Source organism: Papilio machaon, chromosome 3, assembly GCF_912999745.1.
Source record: "Papilio machaon chromosome 3, ilPapMach1.1, whole genome shotgun sequence".
Lineage (NCBI taxonomy): Eukaryota > Metazoa > Arthropoda > Insecta > Lepidoptera > Papilionidae > Papilio > Papilio machaon.
Genome location: NC_059988.1, coordinates 9,375,342 through 9,397,897, shown reverse-complemented (window position 1 = coordinate 9,397,897; position 22,556 = coordinate 9,375,342). Strand labels below are relative to the sequence as shown.

At 32.4% G+C, this 22,556-nt stretch overlaps 2 protein-coding genes and 1 long non-coding RNA gene across 4 annotated transcripts; 1 reads left to right on the top strand and 2 right to left on the bottom strand.

Moving 5' to 3' along the window:
* Positions 1 to 4,689: 4,689 nt before the first annotated feature.
* Positions 4,690 to 11,601, bottom strand: LOC106711744 (uridine-cytidine kinase). 2 transcript variants are annotated; one of them, XM_045686353.1, is made up of 6 exons: positions 11,406 to 11,601; positions 10,741 to 11,000; positions 10,230 to 10,372; positions 9,047 to 9,144; positions 8,809 to 8,857; positions 4,690 to 5,065 (listed from the first exon to the last, which is right to left on the bottom strand). In XM_045686353.1, the coding sequence occupies exons 1-6, from the start codon at positions 11,592 to 11,594 to the stop codon at positions 4,929 to 4,931; spliced, it is 876 nt and encodes a 291-aa protein (XP_045542309.1). In that variant the 5' UTR covers positions 11,595 to 11,601; the 3' UTR covers positions 4,690 to 4,928. The 2 variants fall into 2 exon arrangements, with proteins under 2 accessions (XP_045542309.1, XP_045542308.1); XM_045686352.1 differs by lacking the exon at positions 4,690 to 5,065 and adding an exon at positions 7,651 to 8,028.
* Positions 11,602 to 12,111: 510 nt separating this feature from the next.
* On the bottom strand, positions 12,112 to 16,571 carry LOC106711899 (multifunctional protein ADE2). The gene is made up of 8 exons (XM_045686303.1): positions 16,407 to 16,571; positions 15,646 to 15,849; positions 14,356 to 14,613; positions 13,847 to 13,972; positions 13,539 to 13,624; positions 13,035 to 13,203; positions 12,632 to 12,849; positions 12,112 to 12,354 (listed from the first exon to the last, which is right to left on the bottom strand). Exons 1-8 carry the CDS (start codon positions 16,423 to 16,425, stop codon positions 12,163 to 12,165), a joined length of 1,272 nt encoding a protein of 423 aa, XP_045542259.1. The 5' UTR covers positions 16,426 to 16,571; the 3' UTR covers positions 12,112 to 12,162.
* A 2,319-nt stretch (positions 16,572 to 18,890) lies between these two features.
* Positions 18,891 to 21,669, top strand: LOC123723479. Its single transcript, XR_006756762.1, has 3 exons — positions 18,891 to 19,494; positions 19,829 to 19,912; positions 20,813 to 21,669. It is a non-coding gene; the product is annotated as an uncharacterized LOC123723479 (long non-coding RNA).
* The last annotated feature ends 887 nt before the right edge of the window (positions 21,670 to 22,556 follow it).

The window sequence follows — 22,556 nt, the reverse complement described above, 5'->3', positions numbered from 1 at the left end:
ATTTTGTAATATTTTGTATAGATTATTTTATATAAATCGTTTTTTTTTTCATTTATTGAATTACAAAATTTAAATTTAACACAAATTTATGAATGTATTTTTCAAAATTATATCTTATGTTTTTACGCAATAGTTATTGATTGAAATGAAGTCGTAATTTAAAAATAAAACGCAATTATTAATTGACAATATTTATGTACGGCTGTAGCAGAATCCGTTTGCTAGAGAGCAAAGTTTGTAAGCACCGCGTGTCTATTTTTGGGCGTCAGGTTGGCGACGCGTTCACATTAAACTGTACACCGACAAAATTATCTGACTCGGTGGGTATAAGACAAACTAAACCAGGTATTCCGAAAGGAGTCTATATTAAACTTAAAGCATTGCTAATTCTCACTCTGTCTTCTTCTATTGACCTAAGTCAGAATGAAAAATAATAATAATAACAATAATTGATCTTAAAAGTAGGTAATTTGGCCATGGGGGGGTCTGTGGGGGTCACTTGACCAAAATAGTTTGGGGATCCCCGAATTAAACTATGATAGCTCACTACCGCCCTCCTGTCAATGTTAATAGGCATATTCAGGTGCCCGCTAGCTCGTTTGTCACCTCATGATCTTACTAGTATCATAAATGTGAATGTTTGAATGTATGGATGGATGGATGTTTGTTAGAAAGCATCTGCAGAACGGCTCATCGGATCTCGGCACCGACTAGTTTCGAGCCCTTCATCAGGATGAGTGGGACTGGTATTATTTCGCGGACGCGGCCCGAAGCTCACTGTTTTAGCCGTTTCTATATTAGTGAATGATAATGTTTCACGAAAGTTTGTATAATTAAATCAACAGATCACGATGAAATTTTGCGTAAATATAGAACATAGGTAGTAAAGAAAATACACATACTCGTAATCTACTTCCAAGTATTTTTATAAATTCCGTGCGAAAAGGAGTGGTGAGCGACAGCTATAAAATAATGAATCCAAGACTTTGTATGTCATGTTTTTTTCTTTTATGCTATTTTCTGTGTCCATCTAGATTTGACACAACTAACCGCGATAGTAGCGCCTCTCACCGAGTCAGATATCCTTGTTTGAATATATATGACATAGTCAATATATTTACGATAACTTCTGTTTTCATTATCGAAACACATATACTAAAACAACAGTTATCTCACTAATTCTCTTTAGACAAAAAGAGATGACATGTTTTTTCACATGTGTTTCATATAAACTGTTGAAATCATTTTGATATTCATTCCAATAATAAATGGAGAGAAAATATTTCAGCAAAACAGAGCAAAATATTCTGCCTTAAGTATTGTTCCTGTTTTATAACAAAGCAAAATATAAAATCGTCCAATTTTGTATGGAAATTGTTGAAAATTAAATATATTTAGTGATTATTATTGCACAAAAAATGTCTTATTTTCTCTCCATTTATTTGAAGAATTAAGTAATTAACATATTCTGTCATAATTTGTACAATAGTGTGCGCGTGCGCCGGCCGCCGCCCGCAGCGCCCTCTAGTCCACACGCCGCGACACGTGCAAACGCTATCAAAGTCGTGTTTATATTTAAAAACGAAATTATTTAAGACCCGATTGAATTGTAAATTGTTCATTTGTAACTTTTTGCGATAATTATTTAAATGTGTCATGTAATAAAGGCGGATCAAATTTTAATTTTGTTGTTTTTTTTTATCACTCAGTACATTGATAAACTGTGTTACAAAACACTTAAACGACTAAACACGAAGAGAACAAAGAAGAAGTCTGCAAAATAAACACATCAAAAAAGTCTAAGCAACACATACTATTTCAAATTATTAAATCATTTCTTACCAAGTAGGTAATACCTATGTAAACTTTTTTGATCTAGAGGACATACTGGCTGGTTGTGAAAAAAACATCGTGTATGTTTTTTTTCACAAATTCAACAATATAATTTTTTCATAAACTCGACGTAACGTTTTAAGGTAGGGAAAAGATACAACAGTTTAAAAATGAAATAGCTTTATTGTGTTCATGAATTTTTACAATAATCAGCAATGACAATTAACTACGAACTATGCAACGGACAAAATTACACCAAAAAATACTATAAAAATAACAAATCAAAAGGCAAACACTTTATGTACCTAAAAATATAAAAAATAACACCTTTAAAAGTAGAACAAGTTTCTTAAAACAATTTTTTTTTAAATTGTTTGAGATTTAAGTGTTTAAATTTTGAAGAAATAAATTAAATTGCTAAAGCTACATCATCAAATGTTACTGTAGTTATGAAAATAATAAAAATTATTGTCATAATTATATTCTACGAATTAGCAAAAAAACCGTATTTAAACAGCCTCATGTCAACAGTTAATATACAACGTCATTAAAATGTTCGGAATAAATTATTTTAATTTTACTTTAAAATAAATAACTCACTGTTCATTAATAATTATTTTAACTAAATTGGACGTTGCTTATTTAATAAGTACCCAATAAATACTCTTTGGTTCGTAGGCGTCGAGGTTTTCCGAAAATCTAATATTTTTTATCAAGTAATATTAATAAAATAATTAACACTAATTACATCTTACGAAAGGGTCAGTTAAAAACATTTTGATCTTAAAAAAGCAATCGTGTCATAATTGTCTAACAAGCCTAATAAATCTACGTAATAAAATTTTAACCACTTCGTACACAAGGCAACGTAAAATTTTCGAAATTCGGCGACTTTAGTCACTAACCGTTGGTTTCTGAGACCAAAATCTCTATTCAAAACATAGATGACGATATTTTGGTATAGGAAATTATCGGTAAGTGAACAACGTAATACAATATCATAGAGGTTTGTTAACAGGTACGCGTCGCCGACATTTTGATTTAGTCGCTAAAGTCGCTCACAGCCTGTTTGTCAAGATGGTCACCAGAAGTCAGTGCGATTTTCAAGATGGCGGAAGAAATCTATACAGTTGACAGAATCGCTATGCTTGTTAACTAATCGAATAGACCACTTACGTCGACGCTTTAACTTTTTATGTACGGAGCGCGTGGAACAAGAAACTCGCGACGCCAGAAAATATAAGATTCTAAGATTTACGTTGCGTTGTGTACGAAATGTCTTTTGTAGCATCAAAACTATATTCAAACTTAACACCTAAACTTCGTAAACAAACGTCACCAAATTAAAAGGCACTTGTTACACTCATTGACATTTTTAACAGAACATTTGTAATTTTGTGCAAATTGTGAGATAATTTTATTATTGTTTAGAAACTAAGTCCAATATTAGAATAAGTTTTAAAACGATTTGATTTTTATTTGTTTATATGGTTTGTATAAATTATATTTAAGAAATCTATGTGTTAAATGTGCCTACGATACAATAAGTTAAAGTGCTACTTTTAAAAATAAAAATATACAAGTAATTTGCGCGTATTTGCATTGTCACATTTTTTAATAAATAAGATAGCGATGGGTTTAAATTAACAAAGCAAGTATAGTGGTAAAAAAAAATAACATATAAGTATAGAAAGAAAATTCTTTAATCAGAAATTTCTATTGAAATCGTAATTTTACTTCAATTAATATTTAAAAATAAATTACATTTTTTTTCAAACACAATTGACTAGGAAAATTCAGTCAACATTTTTTTTAATCTTTACGAACTTTATAAGTACAAATTTTATAATTAAATTTTTTTAATAATAAACTGCAAGTGAAAAAAAATTATTTTGTACCGATAATGAATAATTTGAGCGATTTTTTTTTTTTATAAACTACTTTCCTTGCAATTAATCTAGCTATATCGAATGACTAGTTAAAATCTAAGTGCAGATATGTTAAGTTACTTTAGATTTGTGAACATTAATTAAATAGTTTTGTTATCGACATGTTGACAAAAATTGCTATCAAACAGTACAGTCAAAGAATTAAGTACACTTTTTTTTATAGAACGGGCAAACGAGCAACGGACTGCCTAAAATTATTTGATATCCGCAACGCCAGTAGAGTCACAGATACGTTGACGGTTTTAAATCACTTCCCTTTACGATCGAATATAGTGCAGTTAATAGTGACTATAAGAGCTCTATACGTGTTGCTTTGAATAGTTTTTGATCTCATTACATTGTTAGTATTAAATGTATGGTTATATAGAAAGTGTAGGAGTGGTAAGGAAATAAAATTCCCCGACTGTACAAGTGACCTAAGGTCAATTTTAACATAAATCTATCTTAAATAAAAGCCTCTACTCTATAACTTCTAAAAAAGATAACCTCTTCAACAAGACAAAAGCATTTAATAATTATTGCAACTCGATTCTTAATAAAAGTTCACAAAGGTTTATTTATTACGTGAATATTTAACAAAATCTCGACTATTTATTTACTAAATGTCTAGCTTTAGCTCTTATTTTAAATTTGAATATTAAAAATGTGCAATGTAAGGTTATAAATATACTTTAAAATTGTATGTTTACAAAGAATATAAATTATGGTGTCTATATAATTTTCTTATGTGATTTATAGCTATTAAAATTTAATTAAAATATTAAAACTATCATTTTTTTTATTATAATAATAATATTGAAAATAATTTTCTTCATTATATTTTAAAGGATATAATAAAAAAATAAATATTAAAATAATTATTTTAGTGATTATTTCTTACTTAGTAACACACTATCTGCTCTTTGGTGATAGAATTTCGAACGTAAGACGCTACTCTAATCTATTCAAAATTTAATTTTGGCGCCAAATTTATTTGACTTCACTAATACGAAAAATTTCAGAATTGAAAAAACATTTAAGAAAATATATTATAACTAAAAATGAATCTGAAAATCGCATGCGATGTAAATCTAAACGTGTGCGGTATCTCACTAGCCATAACACTACAGACCTTATAAGACTAAATGAAATAGACAGGATGTAACTTCAATGCGGCCGGCTGCTCTGTCCGCTGCGCTGTGGGCTGCCGGGCACAGACGAGGACATGCCTAGAGGAGGCAACTTCTCCACCGGGCTACGTCGCAGGTAGTCTGATATGTGCTGCACGATTAAATCTATGGCCACTGAAAAATATATAGACAACTAGATTTTAAACAAAGCTGTGAAACAGTATGACCAGTGGAGTTCATGAATATTTCTTGCAATTGCTTTCGTATTGTCATCAGTTATATTAAAATTAGTATGTGATTTTTGGTATCCTTTATGAATATAGGAATAACTATGTAATACTAAAACTAGAAAATAATACATATGTATATAAGTCAAAGAACACTATTAGAGCGAGCAATTCAAATAAAACCAAGACTTTGATGATGTTTTTTTTTTATTTATTAATAAGGCATTGTAACAAATTAAACTCCGTTTATTTTCTTTTCATGTTATATTTAATTTATACATAAAACGCTTAGTTAATAGGAAGTCATTTGTTAGGTAACTTTACATGTTGATTTGTCCAAATAGCAGAAATAAATTTAACCTAAGTACGAAATTAAATTAAAAAAAACAAACATTTTTTTTACATTCATACTATAGTTTTATTTGGCACAGCCTCTGCCTGAACACAATTTATAATTTTTGTTAAAAAATTAAACTAATTTATTGGAATAAAAATTTATTTTATAAAATGCTAACACAAAATTGTGCATTCAAATTTACAAAACAAAATAAAAAGTGTAAATGCATTAAGTGTTGTTCAGTTTCCAAATCTAAAAAGAAATTAATTTAAAAAAGAAAACTTTTTTTTATTATAGTTAAAAATATAAACAACAACTGTATTATATAGAGATTACACACAATTACTCCAATGTAAAAATTTAACATTTATAACTGGAACCAACTTTCCCATATTTATTTTTCTATATTTTGTCTAAATATAGAAAAATAACAAATTTTTTGATTTTTTGTTTATGTTTTACGATGACTTTATTCCGCGATATATTTATTTGAAGCAAATAAATGAAATTATTCCTTACTCTATGTACTTTGTAAAACGTCAGCCTTATACATAATGTATATAGTTTATAACCTAACCTAAATAATACATAAAAGCAGTACATAAATGTATTGGAACGATTGCTGCGCATGCGCAAGGAATTAAAAGAAATTGCTGTTTAAAAACAAATTAATATTGTCTATTGCTATAGCTGTCTAGAATTTAAATTTTATCTAATCTATTAAATTCGGGATGATATTTTTTTATCCCTATGCGAGATTTAAAAAATGTTAAACCTTTTTGAAATAATTTGTGTGAGACGACCACCGAGAACGGCTAAATTCCATTTTTTTATAGTTTACCCAAATCTTTTGATTTGTTATTTTGTGTGCGTGTTTTTATTACGCATACATTTTGTAACTGGGATAAAATAATATTCTCATGTCGAATATTTGCGTCATAACTAGCTTCTAGGAAAATGTACGAATATCACAAAGGAGTGAGCGAAACAAACGCACAAGACACATGAAGGTGTGAAAGAGATAACGTCATTATTAAACCAAATGCCGCTTGGTACTGCCAACTTAAAAAATAAATACGTAAAATACGTAACAATATTAATATTTCGAATAAAGCATAAATTTTATATTACAAAATAGTATTGGATCTGTGACGTACGATTTTATTAACCTAAAAATAACGACACTTATAAGTAATAATAAAAATAATGAAATAATATTTATTCTATACATAATACGATGGTAAAAAGTTAGTCTGTTTTCATTTTTTTTTTGGCCATTGATCTTATAAATGTTAACCACAATACCAAAAATATTAAGAAAATTAAAAAAGCAATAACTATATATTTCGGGATCAAATATATCTTTTTCAGAAGCTCATTGGAAAATCTGCTTAATTATTTGTTTACAAATTTAAAACTATTTTTATTTTTTTTACAAATTTTTAGAATTTTTTTGGTCCTATAACAACTATTTAGTTGATTTCATCTTATTAATTCTATATCATAAGGTTAATTTTTTTAATTAGAGAGACTAAAATGACATTTTGTGTGCTGCCAGATGTTTGCACTTTTTAAATAGTTAGGTGGTAATTTTTTTTCAAGGAATAAAAAATCTAAATAATTTAATTTTTTTATAAAAACTATAGATTCTCATTTAAAAAGTAATAATACAAATCAAGTATGTAATAAATAATCAAAAACTAAGGCGAAATACATTTTTAATAATATGTCATAATGTAGACACAAACATTTTGTTCATCCACTTTATGTGATAGGCATAATAAGTTTTTAAATTTTCGTCATCTTGTATTAAAAAAAAAAACAGATATCATTGACACAAAAAAAATGCTGACAACACTTTAAAATTTGACATTTGCGTGTGACGTGTGTCAATTAAGTCTCACTAATTAAAATATTACTATATTATAAAACCTCCTAGCCTTATAAATAAGAAATTAAAAATGCATAAAGATTGATTTTTTTTTTAAAATACATGTATATACTACATAGAAAGCAATACATATGTGCGTATACAACAAATTGGGGCAAATACGACCATTTTTACACATCCTTAAATCTAGAAATACTTGAGAAATGATTAAAATTTAATGCGGGGAAACTTCTAACATTTTTTTTACTTTTCTACGTAATAAAAAAATAACAAGATTTAAATTTAGGCAACAATTATACGGTGTTTAAAAAAATCTGTATTTTTTTCGAATCTTTTTCTACCTTTCGAATTGGAAAAATGTTTCTTGAAGTTATGACACTTATATAGTTAAGATTGATCAAATGGGAACAGACTTTGTTAGAAAATACTGAAATAAAATGGAATATAAGACAAGAAAAAAAAAATATTCCGAACCGCGTCAGTCACAGATCCAAAATGGAACATCCCGATTTGTGCATTAGCTATCGGCTTAGAGTATCCTCCGAACTTCCTGACATCCTTCTTCCATTCCCCTCATCAACTTCCAGATGTGTTCCATTGCAAGTCCCATTCGCAACTTTCGCCGCTGGTCTCTTCTTGTACATAATATCCCATATATGGTGTACGATTAAGTCAATAGCCACTGCAACAACGAGAAATTGGACTTTAACGCGTTTGCCGTAAAATTCGAATTAGCAGCTACATAAGAACATAGCCGCTGCAACAAGTTTTAGAAGAGGTAGGTTTGAAGTTAAGGTTTTTTTTAGTTAATTGCAGTGGCTATGACCTTTAGTGCTTTTTATGGTTCACATATTGTAAAACTTACGATTTTGTACTTTTTATAATGAATAATGATTGTATAAAGTTTTTTTTACCGATTTTTTTAAATAAATATAGCGTTGCCAGGCTTGATAAAGCCGGACATAGGTAGGTTTTTAGATTGCGTGTCCGACCAAAATAAACGGTTGTCCGGCTTTTGTTAGGCTTTTTACATTCCCTAAACGAGAGTGTACCTATTAATACTGAGACAAAATTCTAAATAATACAGGGTGTCCGACTTTTCTACCCAAATGTCCGGCCAAACTGGCTGGCCTGTCCGGCTAGTAGGTTTAGCGACCTGGCAACCCTAAGTAAATACGCGTCTAACACACATTATGAAAAAAAAACATGTGTTATGAGTGTTGTAAGTCTAGATAATAATCAAGGGAAGACCTTTGTTTATTTATATGTAAGGAAACTATAAAGGTATTTAATAACTAAAGAAACATTGTTTTCAAATATCTTGTAGGCGCTTAACTTCGCGCGATGCATTGCACCGATCACCTTGAGCAGTCAAGATATTTGAGGAGAACTATACTAAAAGTATTTTGTGAATTAAATAAACTATAACATGCTGTTATTGAAAACTTTAGAGTTATCTTACCTAAATTATCAGCGCCCCTTGGTATGATGACGTCAGCAAATTTCTTAGTCTGTAAAGAAAAAAAAATGTAGGTTTAATTTTAACTTAAAACGTAACTTGGTTATGTATGGAAACTTAACAATCCAAAAATTGACAAAACAAAATAACTTGTTATTTTTTTAGGTTATGTACAGTTATTGGATGTCAAGTAAATAATAAGTTATCGTGAAATCTAGATAGTAAATAAAATTATTATTACCGGTAAGCAGAACTCCTCAAATGCAGGCTTCACAAAGTTCATGTATTGATTGAGTACTTGCTCCAAGTCTCTGCCACGCTCCATTATGTCACGAGGGACTGCAATATACAAGACTTTGTTAAGACAATTTTATCTTAAGACATAATAATGTTACAAAAAAATAAAACTCATAATTTTATAACGAAGTAAAAGATATAAGAAAGACTAGCTGTCGCCCACGACTACGTCCGCGCGGAATTAAAAAAACCTTCAATTCAATTTCGAAGCAGTGTAAAAAAACCTTAATAAGTAGCCTATGTGTTCTTCTAGTCTATGATCTACATCTATGCCAAATTTCATCGGAAGCCGTTTAACCGTTCTGGATACCTTCAAACATCCATACATTCATCTAAACATTCACATCTTCTTATCTATCTATCTATCTATATATATAAAAGAAAGTCGTGTTAGTTACACTATTTATAACTCAAGAACGGCTGAATCGATTTGACTGAAAATTGGTGGGCAGGTAGCTTAGAACCAGGAAAAGGACATAGGATAATTTTTACCCCGTTTTCTATTTTTTTTCCGCGCGGACGGAGTCGCGGGTAAAAGCTAGTTTATAATATTAGTAAGATGTGAAATTTAAAAATAGTAAGGTTTGAAAGGAATTTAAACAATGCATTTCTACAATACATTATAAAGTAAATCTCAGTTCCCTAATGGTGAAAGAACTTTTATTATATACTACAAGCAGTTGCACGCGACTTCGTCCGCGCGAATTAAAAAAAAGTCTATTAACAAATAAAGCCTATGTCACTCAGAGATAGTGTACCTCACAACAGTGAAAGAATGTTTCAAATAGGTTGAGTAGTTTTGGAGCCTATACAATACAAACAACTCTTTTTATAATATTAGTAGAGATTAATGTACCATATTCATAGACTAAATAAAATGTAAATAAAATAGTATGTATTGCTTGAATTAGTTAATAACGGAACATGAGTTTAAATTATTCAAATGTGAGACATTATCATTAACTAATATAGGAACGGCTACTAGGAACTAGTTGGTGCCGACACCGGACATATGTATGAGCGTTTTAGCCATTCCTATATTACTTATTGAGATGAGTTTGTTGTATATCTGTAATTTGATATCTTATAAAAATAAATTGTAAACTGTTAAAAGAAAATTTTCTTACCTCGTCTTGCAAGTCGTGTGTCTGAGTCAGTGTCTACAAACAGCTTCATGTGAAAGAGTTCCCGCACCTCCGGGAAATAAAATACCAGGATGCCTTCAATCAGCACAACATCAGCTGGGTAGATTGTGTGTGAGCGATGCGGGCTTTGGAAAAATATTTTTATGTCAACATAAACTCAAGAGTTTTTGAAAAATGAGCTTTAAGTATATTGTTTTTGGAATTAAATTATTATTATTAAAAGTTTGAATTTTTCTATGAACATTAAAAACTGGAAAAATGGTTTAAGTATTTAACTGTTAATAAAAATCAGTTAAATCAATTTAGTTTTTAGTAAATAGGCATTTAATATCAAATGTTAACAAGTTGTAAAGCAATAAAGGCTATATTATTTTTTTATTTTATTTTACTAAAACAAAGTCACTTAACAAGTTAACAAGACTTGCTACTTACGGGCATACCTAAACCATAGAAAACATCTTTCATATTTTGACATAATTCAGTTAAGACTTACCTTATAGAATTTGTGATATAATCATACTCTGGGACTTCAACTTTCTTTCCAGCTAGAATATCTTTCAGAATGGCAAGCAGTTTCTTGTCATCAAAAGCATCAGGATGATCGAAGTTAAACTGTCCACGTTCAGCTCGGAGCCGCTCTGACGGTGTGAGAGTTCGGTAGAAGGAATCTTGACTGATACAGACAACTCGTCTCTCTGTTTGTTCTTTGTGCTGTTGTCCCAATTTCTCCATTATGCGTTGGCATACTGTTGACTGAAATATACATATGTTACCTTATTGGAACTCATCCTCTTTGATAGAAACGTTACAATAACTAATTTTAGAAACAATATTAAAAATTTAATGAAAAGAACAAATCTGTCCTAATTATAGGATTTCTACAACGAACTTTCAAATAGTTATGTGTTAAAGACAATTCATTACCATTAAAAAAACAATAACATAGAACGGATGTACTGCAAATATTTATAAACTGTTACTTGAACAATGAACCAAACAAACCTTGAGGTTATGGCACGTTTCTACCAATGTTACTTTATAATTATTCAAAATCGTAAAAAAATTATTTAACTTTTTGTCTGCATTTTCATTTCACTTACGTAAGCAAGTCTTGGAATCAGGAAAAATCAATAAATTGTTGAAGTGTTAGAGACTAACCTTTCCACTCGCTGTCCCGCCCGCTACACCGATTAAGAATGGAGTTTTGCTTTCAAAACCATTGGTAGCAAGGTAATCTGCCGGCTTTTCAGACATTCTAATAGTAAAAATATATCTGGAAGGAACTTCTTTCACCAATGCACCAAAACTGCAAACACGACTTCGCAAAAAATTCGCAGATATTGACATCTCAAGACTTAATGTTGCCAAGATGAGAATTTATGTCATATGTCTCACTGTTACAGTTATAAAAAAACGAATTTACATTTTTTGTTTAATTAAATCTTTTATTTGTTTGTAGCATAATATAATGCAAGATGGTTAATTTTTTCAGTGCTATACCCAGCTGCAAGTAGGGTGACTTATCAACTGTGATGACAATGTATAGAAAGACGTGGAATATCAGCGTTTATTTCTAGTGCAGGTTGTGGTAATGGCACTACAAAAAAAGTAATAATTTCTGTTGCTAGATGGAATTAATAGCCAAGGTTTCACTCTACCCTTTTTGTACGTCGGAGATCATGGACCGCCTATTTGACTCTTTAGAACTCTACGTTTTTTTCTTTGTTGTGTAAGAATGAAGAAGGAGACACACCCTGTTTAAAATAAATTTATTGGAATGATTACAAATTTTTTTAACATATTCGAAATAAATTTTAAAAACCTTAATATATTGCGAATTTTATCGGTATTAACCGATTAAATATTCGAGTATTCTACAACATTGAATTTTTCAATAGTTGTAATATTTCATAAATCACATATTTCTGATTTGTTTGTCAGCTTTTCTAAGAGATGCGCTCATTTCGAGTTGCTTAGCCCGGAGTCTGCCCCAGACGAGGTAATCTTGGAGACCGATGATCTGAGCAGCCATGATAGCAGCGCTGTCGGGGTATATCACTGTGGCACACCCGAGACCAGATGGCACGGACAGAGATGACCAGATGTCCTTAAAGGTAAACATTGATTGAAAATTAACAAAATAAATAATAAGTTATCACTGGCAAGTGGCAGCACAGGTAGGCTTAACACTGGTAACATTATTAAGAAAAACAGAAAAAGAAAAAATCTGTTTATATGAAACTTCAGAGGTTCATTAACTGGGCTAATTTTCAGTTATTATTAAATATTTTAAAAATGTTATCACACACAATCTTATCCAAAAATCACATAACATTTTCCATTTTTCTGATAATTTGCGTTATACACAATTCTGAAATTCTAACCTGTACAAGTTTGTCAGATGGCGGCGGGCAGTTGATGACAGGATAGCTGGTGTTGCCAGAGAGCACGGGCCCGAGGCCGTTGGAGCGGCCGGCGACCGCGATGAAGACGAGCGCCCCGTGCGTGTCCTCGTACTGCTGCATGATGCGCAGCGTCTCCTCCGTCGCCTTGTGCGCTGACGTGATGCGCAAATCCACCTCCAGACCGAGCTCTTTGGCCGCTGTTGGTTGGATTATTAAAAATAATGCGTTTAATTATTTTCTATTGGTGTTACCTTTTTCTGGCCGCCCAGTATCATACTATCTAGACTTGTTTCCTTGTATTTGTAAAATTTTAATAGTGAACTTTTTATTTTATACCTACAGAAATAAAGGAATTATTTACTAACTTTTTTTTTGAACTTACCATTAGCAATTTTGTTGCAATGTTCCCTGTCTTGTGGGGAGCCCATGAAAACGACGACTTTGTGGTGTATTGTTGGCTTGAGGTGGTCGAGCTGATCTTTGACCCAAGCGAAGTTACGCTTTACGGTGTCCAAGTCAGCGGCGGTTACGTTCTTCAAGTCCCTGTATACCTGTTAATAAAGTTTTTAAAAGTAAAGCTTTGTTTGTACATGATACAGGGTCAGTTGAGTCGGCAATAAGAGATTCTCCTAGTATATTTTTATGTGAAATATTTACTAAGCGGCCATTTAAGTAACCAAAGGTAGACTATAACTGACAGTAAGTAATGCGAAATATTAATTAAGAGTAGTTCAATATCTGTTTTTAAATTTTTAAATGATGACGAAATCTGACCAAATAATGTGTCTTCTAAAAAAATAAGTACATATGATGCAATCATAGCTAAGTACAAAATAACATCGTTGTAAATAATAATAGCTGCCAGAATGAGATAAACAAATCTTACTTGTTTATCGACCATTAGACGCTTATCTCCCGAAGGCCACAACCTCCAGGAGTCAGAGTCGATGACGTCAGCCACCAGAATGTTGCCTGGAACGATATTGCGTAATAAATAAAAGAAAAAAAATACTTAAAGAATTGAGTAACAATCAAGTAAGAATAAATCTATTCGAAATTTAAATATAAATCTTAGATACGTGTGTCATGTGTCGAAATTTCGTACATGGCGGCCATTATAGTATTCCCTTTTTTTCGAAATTCGAAAGCTTATATTATGTAGAAATGTAAGATTAATTTTTTTTTTTTTTGTACCTTCAGTGTCAACACCAAACTCGATTTTCATATCAATTAGAGCACAATCTCTCAATGCCCACGCCTTCTCTAGTATTTCGAAAACCAATACTGTGACTTTCTTCATGTAGTCGACTTCATCTTGTCCTGCGAAAGAAGGAAAGCTTGTTTTATAAACAAACAGAAATTACAGAATTATAAGAAATAGGTAACTGGATAAGTGTACGCCCCTTCGATGAAACGATAGAAATCGAAAAATGTTAGGTAATTCCCGTTGGGCCGTACAGACTATGGACCAATCGATTTTGGACCAAACCCCATTTTGTATGTTCCTAGAAACCTCATTATAAATTAAAGTTAGTCTAATAAAAATTATGATTAATAATGATACCATAAGAGGAGACAGTTATTCTCCTTTCCACAAAGGTATACAACTATGGACTGTGGGTTTTCACTATCAGGAACTATTCTGGGTTATAGTACAACTGTAAAGAGTAAAAATATCAAATTGCAAAAAAATATCAAATTACCAATCACAACATCGTTAACTTTCAACTTTGCGGACAGTAGTTGTTCCTCTGACCACTGGGGGTCGTGATTAGCGTCATCCTTGAAGAATGTCTCCAGTTTGACGGGAGTGAACCTGTAGCCCTCGGGCACACCGGGGTTCCTCTTGAGGAAGGAGCCAGTCGCTAGCCGCCGCGTCACCCACTCTATCGGCACCATGTCGCATTTCTTTGATATAAACGCAGTTGGTGACGCTATTTTGACGAATGCTGTTTTTATGTCTGAAAAAACAAGTATACTAGTCAGTTTTTTTTTTAAATTGAAAAGTGTATTCATTCGTTTTCTTTCCATGTTGAATAAGAATAATTTTCTCACTGTCCTTATCTGTCAGACGTTGAACAGGGATGTTTGAATTTTTGTTTCGAAAGGCGAAAGCAATAACGTCTTCAATAAAAGCTTTTTTTTTTATTGGTTCACAAAAAGTTTCTGAGACATACCAACATCAAAACATAACCAATCCGGTAATAATAACGAAGTAAAAGCACGAGCCGAGGCTCTCGAGGGAGACCTCGAGCCTAGTTACTTTTAAACGAGGTTTAGGCTAAGCGCCATCTGCGCCCGGTCACCTCAAGCCCGGTGAAACTGTAAATGCATCTTTAAGGCAAATAGTGACTACTATGTCACAAAAAAAAAATCAAAACCATCCTGTCGTAATTTATGTAACGGATATAGGTATGTTTACATTATAGTATATAAGCAGCTTATTTATTACATAGTATCTTTGGAATATGACCTTAAGTTATGTATAGTTTAAGTTTCGTAATTACAAACAAGCGAGATAATACTCCGGTGTTATATGAGGTCAGGAGAAACAAGTGAAATGATATCGGATTATGTAATACAAACAGAATATTGCTAAATATATCTAGAACAAATACAATAATGAAATGTTTCTGTAGCATGTAAATAGGATATATTATTTACCTATTCATTACCTTCGTGTGTAGCGGGCTTTATTTAAAGAGGCAAGTATACGTCGCGTCGTAAGCTGAGGTTACAGAGACAATTAAACCAAAAAGTTTTTGTCTTACCGTCCACTAAGTACTTTTTGCTTATGCACCTGTTTTTTTATAGTTTTTACTATACAAAAACAGGTGGTTGGTACATATTTTAAGCTTTTAATATTAAAATTAAGCTAGGACATCGTTCATGAAACTCGAAACCATAATTCTCCATTCATAAGCTAACCTTCATGATTTGCGATTCGAGTAAATTTGAGTAATTTAAGTTAAAAAAAAAACTAATGTGCTTACTGGCTGCTTTGAGTATTTCAAAAACTTTAGCATTCGTCTGGTTAGATATGGCCGCTTTCCCCTCCAAGTCATGAGCTTTGACGCCATCTCCTGCGGTGATTCTGTCCTTGTTCAACAGCAGACAATGACCAGGTTGCTCAGGTAAATCAAACACTTGTTTTGTCTTGCCTTCTATGAGCAAAGTGCCCAGCTTCAGACCACCAACTGAAAAACATCAGAAAAATAAGCAAGTCTTACGGTAGAAAGATAGGGTAGGATAATGCTCTATTATAAATTATGATCAATAATTTTTAAAATCATTTTGATCAGTAAGTTTTAAACATCCTATACTTTTATAATTTTAAAGAAAAGTATATCAATCAATACTTTGTCTAGATATTAATTTATACCTTCAATTAATTACTTATAAAGCTTCGCTTCTTTATATGCGATATTTGAATCGGAGGAAATCAAATAAAGTTTTATTATCCATGGAAATTATCAGAAAAATTGAAATTATTCTATTTTAATACATCAAATTTAGAACTAAATTTTATTCATCTTTCTAGGTCAAGGTCAAAAATGAGTGGATTAATGAAAAAGTTATCCTTTAGTCAAATACCCATCCGTACCACTAACAAAATTAAAAGTTTTGTTCAAGGCCAAACAAACAAATCCAAAGGTACAATACAATGAATAATGTAGGAAAAAAATACGAAACATAAAACTTCGTAAGTTAGTCGTATAATACTAGATTTAAAAGAAATAATTATAATTCTTACCTTCTTTAGGATAAGACATTTTTCTGAATTATTGTATGATAAACTGGTAATGGAACGGTCTAAACACAGGAATTTATGCACCGCGACCAACCTATTTAACAGAGAGAACCTCTTATAAAGTTTTGACGACGAATATTATTCGAATACAACCACGTGCTCGAAGCTACGCGTTAACTATCTGACGAGTTTGTGATAACAATTTATAACTTGACTAAATCATTTTGATACTGGAAGCAATTTTTCAAAAACTATTTTGGAGGTAGAAAGCCTTGCGTGTTATTTTATTATCCTAAAAACATTAATTAAAGAAGGTAAGTATTTAAAATGAATAATGATATCTTACTCATATGCTATATTTACTGAAATACTATATACAATATAAGTTAATATTAGTTACCAAGTACATAGTTAAGCCGTAAAGTCTGAAGTCAAAATGTTCTATTTAAAATTTGATCTTTCTTCTTAAAAACAGACTTAATAATCTTGATAATTTTCCTAAACTTTAAATATGGTGTTGCATTTTTCAAGCATCATGTATAGCTATGCGTCGTACATCTATTGCTATTTCGGTCACTCAATGGGCGTATTTGATCTCACTCGCAGTCAACTTCAATTCAAATTCAAATTATGTGAGTCCGTATATTGTACGACCCGATAATGCACGGCCCAATAATTCATGTACAAACAAACCTTTGTTTGTACATGAATTATTGGGCCGTACATTATCAGGTCGTGCATTATCGTGGCTGTGCATTATCCAGACCGTACCGATATTGTACAGCCACGATAATGTACGACCTGATAATTGGCGACCACTGGTCACGGAATATTAGGCCGTGCTTTACTTATACACGAATTATTTGGCTGTACATTAACGGTACGGGGGTGATATTGCACGGCCCGATAATTCATGACCACTTCCCTGATTGGTCAGCTCACCTGGTCTCTTATTGGTCAACAGATTATTCTGTCATTTATGGTTTGTGCCTCGTTTAGACTGGGATGAAGAAAAGAAATTTTGTTGCCACTATAACAAAAAATGTAACACAAATTATAACAAATACTTAAAAAATAATAAATTTGATTTAACGCAGTTTGATAGAATTTGGTTAGGAATTACACACTGTAAATTACTTAAATAATGTTTATTATTAAACTAATAAATTGATTGAACAACAACGTAAAATAATAAAATTAAAATTCTATCTCGTGCACATATTTTCTCTACTGTTTTAAATATATCTTCCTTATAGAATCAACCTAATAGTGCAACAACCTCTTTCGATCCTCAAGAAGATCCCATTCACAACACTCCACCTCAATTTAAGACTGCACTAAATTTCTGAAGCAAGAATACCAATCTTTTAACAGACATATCGATGTAATAAATAAACGGCACACCAAATATATTGATTTTATTTCATTAAAAATTACAGTGACAATGTCAACGTAACAATTTCTAAATATAAAAATTATGAAAAATGCAAAGGTTGAAATAACACCACATCACCACCTTTAGGATCGCCGAAGAGAAGTAGCTTCATCGTTTCACACAACTTCATTACCTCCTGCAGGTTCTGAATTTTCCCGAGAAGAGTGCTCCGTCTACTGTTCTACGAGGATGTTTAAAGAATCTTTCATGCGGAAGCATTAATGATGGTGCATAATAATGATCTGATGGAACTGCTAGTAAAACATCCTCCCAATGACCTACGTCACGATTCCACAGACGAACCAAACACACAAGGATTCGACACTTCTTTAGACGACAGTTTCTAATATATGGTGAGGTTAATGTAGAGAAGTAACCACTGAACTCCAGTTGAAAGACATCTGAGAGTTTGAGAAAATTGTACGACCTTATCGGTCTTCACGTCGAGGGAGGACGTTGATGTTACTGGCGAGAGACGTGAGACAATGAATGACAATGACAAAAGAAAGGAAGAAAATCATATTGAAATAATTAAATAAAATTACTATGACGACTTGGTTGTTTATTTTGATTATTGTTAAAAGGAACATGTTGTAAAAGTTTAAAATAAAGTTTTCGTTTGCATTATCGAAGATTATAGTGTGCCCAAGCAGTCCGTCTTTGAGTGAAGACGATGCTTTATCGCGGCAACAGCAACTCGAATTTTTCGCCGTATTCAGCATTAGAATTTTAGTACACATCTTATGTGAATACCGTCAGGGGAAATGCAGCAAAGGAATTAATCGACGAGTAAACTAAACAATCGGCAGTGTATATGCGCCAATTGCAGCTATGCACATGAAGAAGTCTCGATAGTTTAATGTTTATATGGTTTAAAATTAAAAGTTAAGCACAATTCAATTTTTTGGTCGACCGATAGTCAGTCGCTGAAGTATTATTTTACTAACAATGTATGGACTTATTATGGTCTGAATTAAATGATTTTTATTTATTTATTTTATTTAATACATGCTTATTCACATTATGTGCCGATTAGACTATTGTGCGAATAAGTCTCTTGTCTGCGGAGGCTTTTAGATTCACTTAATACGATAATCAAATATTTCTTTTTTGTTCTGATGGAATTTTTAAAAACTTTATACTGTTTGTGTGGCAACACTATTTTCAAACCCAACCGAACCGCCAATCTAACCGCGGTCTGTCATTTCGTTTCTAAAGTGCTTGGCTGGATTATCCACACTCGTGCTTTTTATTCAAATTTAAAATTCAAGAACTGCGATTTCGACACAACGTTTTTTATATTCACCTAAATACTATAAATTTTGGATTTTTTTTAGTAATGGCTGAGCAGCAAGCTGTCCCCGATCCCCGTCACCCTGAGGCTCCCAGGCCACCTGGAGCTCCTCTTGTAGTTTCCCTACAAAGGGAACTCGAGGTGGTTTTCTCGGGATGATAACTTTTATGTGGTCAGTCGCTCGAGGGGGGCCTCGACAATCATGAGGTGCGCCAGCGACCGGTGTCCAGCGCACTGGATACTGCGGGATGGGATTTATTACTCTAAGTAATTCAAAAACTGCGATTTCGACACTCAACGTTTAAAGCTGGACCGACGATTGGGCAGCACAATCATTCCCCTACTCCCTGGGTGCTTAATTGGTGAGATAACAAAAATACCTTCTTTGTTTTTATTAGTGTATGACCTTTAGGCTGAGTTGCAGGCTTGTTTTATTGTTCATAAAGAATACTGTAAGTAATATTGTAAAAAGCCAACTACAACTAAAAGTCACTTGTTTTGTTGTAAATTTCATGGTGATGTGCAAAGTTTGTATATGCACTTTTGCTTGACAGTATATGTAATAAAATATTTTGGATATTTTGTTCTGAGACAGCCCTGCCCATGTTATATTTTTTGGTCCTTTTCTGTGGGAATGGATTTTCCCGGTTTAAAAGTAATTACTCAAGGTTATAAAATAACCCTCTCTTTTTTCAGCAATACAATGTTCCAGGAACTAAAGAGGAGGGCTTCAGAGGAGAGTATTCCTCTGAATGCCATATATGAGGAAGAAGCTGCCAGGTAAGTGATAACTATTTCTTAAGAATTGTGTTGTTTATACCACCTTATTTATGGACCCTTTATTTGGACATTCAATTAGTTCAGAATACCAAAGTGATGTGTGTATATTTTTTCTTTTGATTGATGATTTACTATGAAAAACTATGATAGCATTATTAACTAGTAGGTAAGGTGATGCAAATATTAAATATAAATCTTCAGTGCAATCTATATACACTGGTGGTTGTGTAAATAGAAACACTACCAATGGTTGTTGAGATTATGTAAGTTACTTCAGTGCAATCATTTGTGTTTTGAAATAATACAGTAAATATTATGTAAAAAGTGTCCTTTGTTATTTAGGAGTAACATAGGATAATAGAAGTCAATCAAGTCTGCTCTAGCCAAAAACTAGGAATACTTAGTGGTATAACACCTGTACCTGATAACAGTTTGAGCGATTTGATATTTTTCTTGACACATTATGTTTTTCTATTATTCACATTATTATATATTATTTACATAGTTAACAGTTTATTATATTAATTATATAATTTTAATTTGAAACATCCCTATAGGAATATTCGTTGATTAATCAATTTACCAACAGTTAAAAACTTCATTTTTCCTTTTTGGTTTATTCTCCATAAGGCGAGGGCTGAAAATCGGTGTTGTCGTTCTGGGCAAGCTATTCGCCGAGCCCAGGCCTTTTAGTGTTACCACCTTCCAACTAATTTGTACCTTGTTTATTTTATGTATCTACATTTGTGTGTAACCTAAATAAACATTTTTTATTATTATTATTAAGTCAAAGAATATTCAAACAGTGCAGTAGTTTATTCAATGCAAAAAAAAAAATTAGCAAGATGATATGTTTTGTAATATAGTTTGAAATAAATATTTTGGAATGTTTTTTTACAGATATCCGGATGCTGCATCTCACCTGCTCTACGAGAGTGTGCTGCCATCGATGCGGAAGTGGAGGAGAAACTCACAGCCGGCTCAGCCACTCACCTTGGAGGAATATGCGGTGGCCTAATAAGGCTTGTTAAGTCCTGTTCTTTTCGCCACTGTGTCGGTGGCGGAAGGAAAAGCTGTCATATTAGTCATGCGCGGTTTCGAACGTTGCATCGCTGACAGTGAAGTACTAGTCATCGATGGAACATTCCTGACTGTCCCAGCTGGATTGTCAATTTGCCAAATTTTAACGGTACACAGTATAATTGCTGGACACAATTTTCATCCTGCTGTAGTCCTGATGCAGAACCTTCCTCTGTATGAGGCAGTTTTCCTTAGAATTTGGCAAGCAGCTGGCAATCCAAGACCACAACAAATTATAACAGATTAGAGAGTGCAAACGAGCAGATTGTTGGACGTAGGCGTTGAGGCTGTTGTAGATAACGTCCCAGAATTCGCTCAAGAAGTTGTCATTGCAGATAACATTGAGCAGGTAGCACCGGAGGTGGTCCAGGCTCCTATTCTGGTACCCGCCGATGTCCTGCCCGCGTCTCCCCCCCGCCACGATAATGATCGCGAACCTCAACCCCTTCGTTGCAACATCTGTGCGACTAACCCACTCGAAGTGGTGTTGATCCCATGCGGTCACACGCAATGCCAAACTTGTCTGGACCGTTTGTTTGAATTCAATTATGTAATTTGCCCAGTCTGTCGCTCTAATGTTCAATTTTCGAATCGAATTTTTTTTTAAGAAATGAGGGGAGCGACTAGATACTTGTAATGGGTATTGTAAATATAGCTTGTAAACCTTTTACAAGTATGTTAGAGATAAATTTTATTTTCATTTAATTTAAATTAATTATTAAGAGATACTAAACTCGGATTCGAGAATGAAAGTGAATAGTCATTACTCCTAATATAACCTAAAAGAATCAGTTACTATAAAAACACAATGTAGAACAAAGTCCTAAATTAGACGATCACATATATAAAATATCCCTGGCACAAATAACAAATTCTACCTTTGGAAAGATATACAAATTTTGATGTCCTAGTCTACTTCAAAATTTTGTATAAACCGAGAGTTTGTATATATTTTAAAAAGGATAGTTACAATAGCCTTGAGATGGCGGGTATGGGGGGACCCGCCAGCTCCCACTAAGGGCCGGGATGAAAGTGCACTATAGTTCCGATGTGCCTTTCCTAAGGTAGTTGATCCAGCTTCATAGTGGTGATACATCAGGGTATCTCCACTACCATGCGTAGGAGGAACTAGAGGTGGTTTAGTGGGTATGCTTCCCTTCCGGGAGAGACTCCCACATAACTGTTTCCCCCGAGGCACATAGTATGTTTAAAATATTCTCATAAAAAAAAAAAATTGGAAAACATGTAATTAGTTTTTGACGTCAAAGTTAGTACAAGTACCGATAACTAACAACTTTCCCAATAAAAAAATATTCAAAAAAAATAAAATCATATTCTATAACTGCATATGAATAAACTGTTAATGTAGTAAGGAGATAATTGTTTTCATTATCACTATGTAAATGTTTCTTTGATATAGTTTTTTGTTATCATACATATGTTTTATATATTAACCTTTGATTTGTAAAGTTTTCTCTATTAGGTTGTATTGTATAAATCACAATACTTTATTAAATAATTTAAAGTATGGGTTAATTTTTTACTTTGTTTCCCAGGATCTACA

Coding starts and splice junctions, on each gene's coding strand:
- LOC106711744 (XM_045686352.1), bottom strand. CDS start 11,594: ATGTCAATATCTGCGAATTTTTTGCGAAGTCGTGTTTGCAGTTTTGGT. Junction 10,373..10,740: donor TATATCACAAATTCTATAAG/GTAAGTCTTAAC, acceptor ATTTTTCCAAAG/CCCGCATCGCTCACACACAA. Junction 9,145..10,229: donor CACACGACTTGCAAGACGAG/GTAAGAAAATTT, acceptor TGTATATTGCAG/TCCCTCGTGACATAATGGAG.
- LOC106711899 (XM_045686303.1), bottom strand. Junction 13,973..14,355: donor AGTTAACGATGTTGTGATTG/GTAATTTGATAT, acceptor CTTCTTTCGCAG/GACAAGATGAAGTCGACTAC. Junction 13,625..13,846: donor GTTTGGTGTTGACACTGAAG/GTACAAAAAAAA, acceptor ATATCGTTCCAG/GCAACATTCTGGTGGCTGAC.